General features: G+C 44.6%; 1 protein-coding gene across 1 annotated transcript in view; it reads left to right on the forward strand.

The window, feature by feature from the left end:
* Positions 1 to 1,549: 1,549 nt before the first annotated feature.
* Positions 1,550 to 5,533, forward strand: part of TGM3 (transglutaminase 3) — a 45,996-nt gene continuing 42,012 nt past the window's right edge. The window contains exon 1 of the mRNA XM_069062714.1: positions 1,550 to 1,658. Within this exon, the coding sequence (XP_068918815.1) occupies positions 1,652 to 1,658 (7 nt within the window). The 5' untranslated portion in view covers positions 1,550 to 1,651. The remainder of the gene's footprint in view (positions 1,659 to 5,533) is intronic.

The following is a 5,533-nucleotide window of genomic DNA, read 5'->3' on the forward strand; positions in this document are numbered from 1 at the left end:
TTTCCTAAGGGAATCACAACTTCCCAAGGATCTTTTTCTCAAGACATTGCTTCCCTAGAGCCTCCACAGGGCCCAGACACACTGCGCTCCCCTTCCAACCCATATTATCTCCCTGGCCATCTGCCTGGGCAAACACAGGGCCACGCTCTGCCTTGTATGTGCGTGTAGAGCCTTCCTATTGTAACTGGACCAAGTTACCAGCCAGCAGCTAGATCCAAGAACTAGACAAAGGAGATCTGAGTTCAGTTCTCAGACGTTGCTGCCTAACTTTGTGAACTAGGGCAGGTGTTCTTGTTTCTCCAGGCTTCACTTTCCTCCTCTGTCAATTAAAGCTGGTCAGATTCTTTCTGAGACCCGTCCAGCTCTGACATTCTATATTCATCTCTGTCCTCCTCTGCTCCGAGATTCCTTCTAGCTCAGACACCTTAAGTTCTGAGTTCTCTAGTTCTAGCTCCAAGAGTAATGTTCTATATTCCCTCCTAATTCTGACAGTCTGTTCTAAAGGCTCTTCTAGGTCTAACATTTTTAGTGACATGAGGTCCCTTCCAGCTCTGACATTCTTCTAGCCTGCCATGACATTCATGTTTTAAGGTCCTTTCCAGTTATATAACATGATAGGATATATATTTTTAATGTCACTTCTGATCTGACAAGTCTGTTCTCCACATGGAGCAGTTCCAGTCTTCCTGCCCTCTGGTAGGGGCCAAAGAGCAAGGCTGCAAAGAAAGGACATCCAACATCCTGAAAGAATAAACTTAAAAAAAAATTAGACTGCATTTATCAATTCAGGGAAATCACAGGGAGGTCATTCTGATTGTTCTGCAGCTTAGTTTTAGAGGGTTATCTGGGGATATTGAGAGGCTAAGGGATTCACCCAGGGTTACACAGCTTGTATGTGTCAGAAGTAAGCCTTGGACTCGGGTCTTCCTGACTCAGAAGCTTGCTCTCTAACTACTAGACCATCCTAATTATGGTCTTTTTACAAATAAAAACCTAATCTGATTCAGTGGAAAGATCCCTTGGCCTGGAGACCTGGGATCTGGCTGGTTCTGGTCCTTTCCACCCACCTACAGTCTGAGTATGCACATTCATTTCCCTTCCTTGAATTGATTTCCCTACTTATTCAATGAGGGAACTGAACAAGCTAATTTCTAAGAGCCTTTCTCATTGTTAGGATCTCATATTCCCCTGCATACGTGTACAGGAAAGAGAAAGAAGTCTTTGCCTTTTCTGGTTTGCAAGGTTTACCTATATACTGTCTGGCCCCTTACAGAAATCCTGAGAAGGACCTTTATAGAGAAGAAGAGGGTGTCATACACTAAATCCCAGGATTCAGATCCCAAAATCACTTATCTTTCTTTAAAAAAAAAATCCAGCTATCTGACCTCTTCTCTCCCTTTTTCCCCCCAGTTACTTTTTGTATCTTTGTTAAGTATAGTGACCTTCCTGTGGGTGATAGGTATGTCGTAAGTGAAGGCTACAGGCCGTACAGGAATGACCTGGTGCCTCACCCACCTTGTTATAATTCTAATTGGTGTGTGTAGGAGCGGCTTCTATAAATGGTAAGGCAGTCAGGAGCAACCCTGTCTCCTGGCACAGTGTCTCAACCATTCCAAGAGGAGCACAGAGAAGAAGCAGAGGCTGGAGAGACATGGCTGGTAAGTGTGATGGAAACTTCTTTAATGGATAACTGCTAGGGAGCCAGCCACCTCTTCCAGTCTGATCCAGGAGGATTTCTTTGGGGGCTCTAATTCACTCATTCATCTTGGAAAGGCAGCATGGCAGAGTGGAAAGAACCTTGGATTTGGAATCCAAAGGACTAGGTTCTCAAGACCAGACTCCTCCCCTAAACTTAACCTTTCTGAGCCTCAGTTTCCTACTATAAAATGGGTACAATAATAGTGGTACTGTCTACCTCAGGGTTATTGCTAAGAAAGTTTTGGAAACCATGGAGTGCCATAGAAATGTGAGTCTGTTATTTGCAATTTGTGGATAAGGTCAGTTTTTTGAAAGGCTCACTATCTCATGGGTTGTGAGGCATGTTCTAAGATTCTCATCTCCAAGGCAGCAGACATGTGTGTGTGTGTGTTTGGGCTGGATCTAAGAATGGCTGGCATTTGTTGAGCAGATCCTAGGCATGTCCATTTATAAAGAACAGTTTTGCCCTCATCGGAATATCTTAGACTCTAGTCATCTTTTCTCAGCAGTACCTGCTTCCTAGCATTTTTCATCAGTGATGATTTTGCTTAAGTATCAGTAAAATAGTCACCACAAACAACCACCTCACATTCAGCCTTGTGTGGAAGGACTGAGATCAGAGGACTGGGGTTCTAGTCCCTCTGACATTCACCAAATGACCTTGAGCTAGTCAGTTCCCTCCTCTGGGCTTCAGTTTCTTCATCTGTGAAATAGGGTTTTAGACTCTAGACCATTTGTACAGCCCCTTTCAGCTTTCACATTCTCTGCTCCAAGATCCCTTCCTTCTCAGGCATTGTTTTTCAATGTTCTAAGGACCTTCCTAGCTCTGACAGTTCCTGTTTCTAGGAGAACAGCTATCCTAAGTTTATTGAAAGAAAACATGTGCATTATAGGAATGTACTTAAGTAAACTAACATCCGGAAGCATTCCCCAGCCTGACTTGAAAGTGATTTGGTGATGTCAAAACTCCCAGTAGCTGGAAGAGCAGGTGGTAGGACAAGGTTATCATTGTTTTTGTAAATAGCTCCTGGGCTAGGGAAAGGAAGGAATAGAGAGAGGCAGAGAGAGAGAGAGAGAGAGAGAGAGAGAGAGAGAGAGAGAGAGAGAAGGAGAGAGAGGAGAGGGGGAGAGAGAGAGAGAGAGAAAGAAGGAGAGAGAGGAGAGAGATGCAGAGACAGAGAGAGAGGGAGAGAGAGAGAAGGAGGGAGATGAGAGGGGGAGAGAGACAGAGGAGAGATAGAGAGAGATGCAGAGACAGAAAAACTGAGAGAGAGAGAGAAGGAAGAAGAGGAAGGGAGAGAAAAGGAGGGAGAAAGCAACAGAGCCATAAAGAGAAGAAATAAAGAATGAGAAAGGAAGAGAAAGAAATTAAGAAAAAGTGAGAGGGAAGGCATGTCTTCAGTATGACAATGGTTGTGGAGGATCCAGGCACTTGTTAGACAGCTCTTCAGCTCTTTGGAAGGCTAATTATTGTGTGCGACAGGGGGTGGGTGATAGCCAAGCCAAACCCAAACAAGGCATGAGTCAAACTCTTAAAAATCTCATGAATGGTGGTGAAACCTGCAAGAAAGCTTGCCAAGGGAAATTATTAAGCCAGATGTGGAAGCCAAGCCCCTGTCACTTCATGGTTTGTGAAACACAGGGCTAGAGGACCACAAATGAGACAGATCTCACGCTGTTCTATGCAGGGAGCACATTGCCTTTGCCAGAGTGGCCTTTGCAGGGAAGAGACTTATAATCATATAGGCTTATAGAAATGAACCTAATGAAAAAGACCTTAGCATAAGTCTGACCATGTCACTCTTATACCCAGGGGGCAGCTAAGTGGCTCAGTAGACCCCTGGGCCTAGAGTCAGGAATACCTGAGTTTGAATCCAACCTCAGACACTTACTAGCTCTGTGACCCTGGGCAAGTCATTTAACCTGTCTGCCTCATTTTCCTCATCTGTAAAAATGTAGGATAATAATAGCATCTCCCTCCCATGGTTCTTGTGAGGATCAATTGTGATAATAATTGTAAAGTGCTTAGAATAATGGTTGGCACATAGAAGGTCACAACACTGTCATGCTGAAAAAAACCCAGTGGCTCCCCTTGCCTCTAAGATAGAATAAAAATTCTTCTCTTTGGCTTTTAAAACCCATCACAGTGTGCCTCTAAGACTACATTTCGGTTACTCCATTTGTGCACTGTACATACCTGCTAAACTAACCCACTTGCCGTGCCCCATACATTACACTCTGTCTCCTGTCACAAGCTGTCTTCATGCCTGGCATTTCCTCCCTCCTGTCCTGGCCTCCCAGCACCCCCAGGTTCCTTCAAAATGAAGCACAAATGCCAGCTCCTGCAGGGGTCTCCTCTGATCTACTCTTCCCCCAGATAGCTTCATGTCTGTTTTGGGTTTGCTTTTCTGTGTATATTCTGTTCTCACTCCCCCCATCCCTAGAACATAAGCTCCTTAAGGACAGGGACTAATTCAGTTTTGTCTTCATATCCCCACTACCTACAATGCTTGGCAAACAGTAAGCTCTTAATGCTTGTTGAGTGAACGAATGAATAAAATGAATGAACAAATAAGCATAAAATATCAGAACTCTTAGAGTAAGGAAAATTTTCTTAAAAAGTAGAGCAGTCTGAAACTAGAGCAACCTCAAGAGTGAGGGGGCTCCTCCTCCTCCCCAGAGAGCTGCTTGTTTGGAATATTATAGATGGATCCATCCCTGCCCGGGTTGGAGTTGGACTGACTAGGAGGCCTCCCGTGTCATTTTGTAAGACCAAGGAATGGGAATTTCCCTGCCTTTTGTCAAACAAAATGCCTGTACTTTCCATCTCAGCACACAGAAACATAATGCGCTAAACAACACTACGGCAAACCTACAATTGCACACAGATTAGATAAATCCACGTATCCTCACCTAATGATTGCCTTTTGTCCAGAAGTGTCAACATCTAACTTCTGCCTGAGACAGGTGGGATGGGTTTTTGGGGACGGAGGCATAGAAGCAACATTTTTGTGTCCCATTTATCATATGATTTTCATTTTAGGGTTGGGGTTGTCATATACTACCCAAATGCCAATTATAGACACTGAGTTGCACACGGCCTGCCTAGGGAAAAAAAGGAGATGGGAATAGGTGGGAAGGGAGTGGGGGGGGGGGGTTGGTGTTAGAAATTTCCCCAAGCTGAGGTTTGAGAGTACTGGGACCCTGGGACTGACACAGGGTGTCCCCAAAGTCTTAGTGCAGTTTTTTTGGGGGGGGGGAGGATTTGTTTCTTTTGTCTCCTCTACCTGACCCCTTATTAAAAGCACAAGACTTCATTGCTAATTCAGATGCAGACTTAGGCTCAGTGTAAGGAAGATCCTCTAACAATTAGAATGCCCCAGATGATCCAAAAGTAGAAGAGACTGCCCAGGAGCAGTGGGCTCCCCATCACTGGAGGTCTCTAAATAAATGCTCAACAACCACTGGGGGAAGCAATCAGGGGATTCTTGTTCAAGTTCTGGTTGTGCTAACTGGCCACTAAAGCCCCATCCAGCTCTGATGCTCTGTGATTCTGGTGGGGCATTTAGTTAAACTCTCAGGTCGTTTTGGTCCAGCTTTGAACAGGTTTTCTCAACTTTTGGATGTAGAATGTTAGCTCATTTTACAGAGGAGCAAAATGATTTGCATAGAGTGACACAATTTTGTGGCAGGACCGGAATGAGAATCTGAGTCTTTTCATTCTCAGAGCAGAGGCCAGTGGTCTGTCCCATACACCATGCTGTCTTGGATCCAAGCTAGAATAAGTAGGTGTGTGTGTGTGTGTGTGTGTGTGTGTGTGTGTGTGTGTGTGTGA

Source organism: Petaurus breviceps, unplaced genomic scaffold (assembly GCF_028583685.1).
Source record: "Petaurus breviceps papuanus isolate PSGF00001 unplaced genomic scaffold, PetGlider_PUasm1.0 90503, whole genome shotgun sequence".
Taxonomy (NCBI): Eukaryota; Metazoa; Chordata; class Mammalia; order Diprotodontia; family Petauridae; genus Petaurus; species Petaurus breviceps.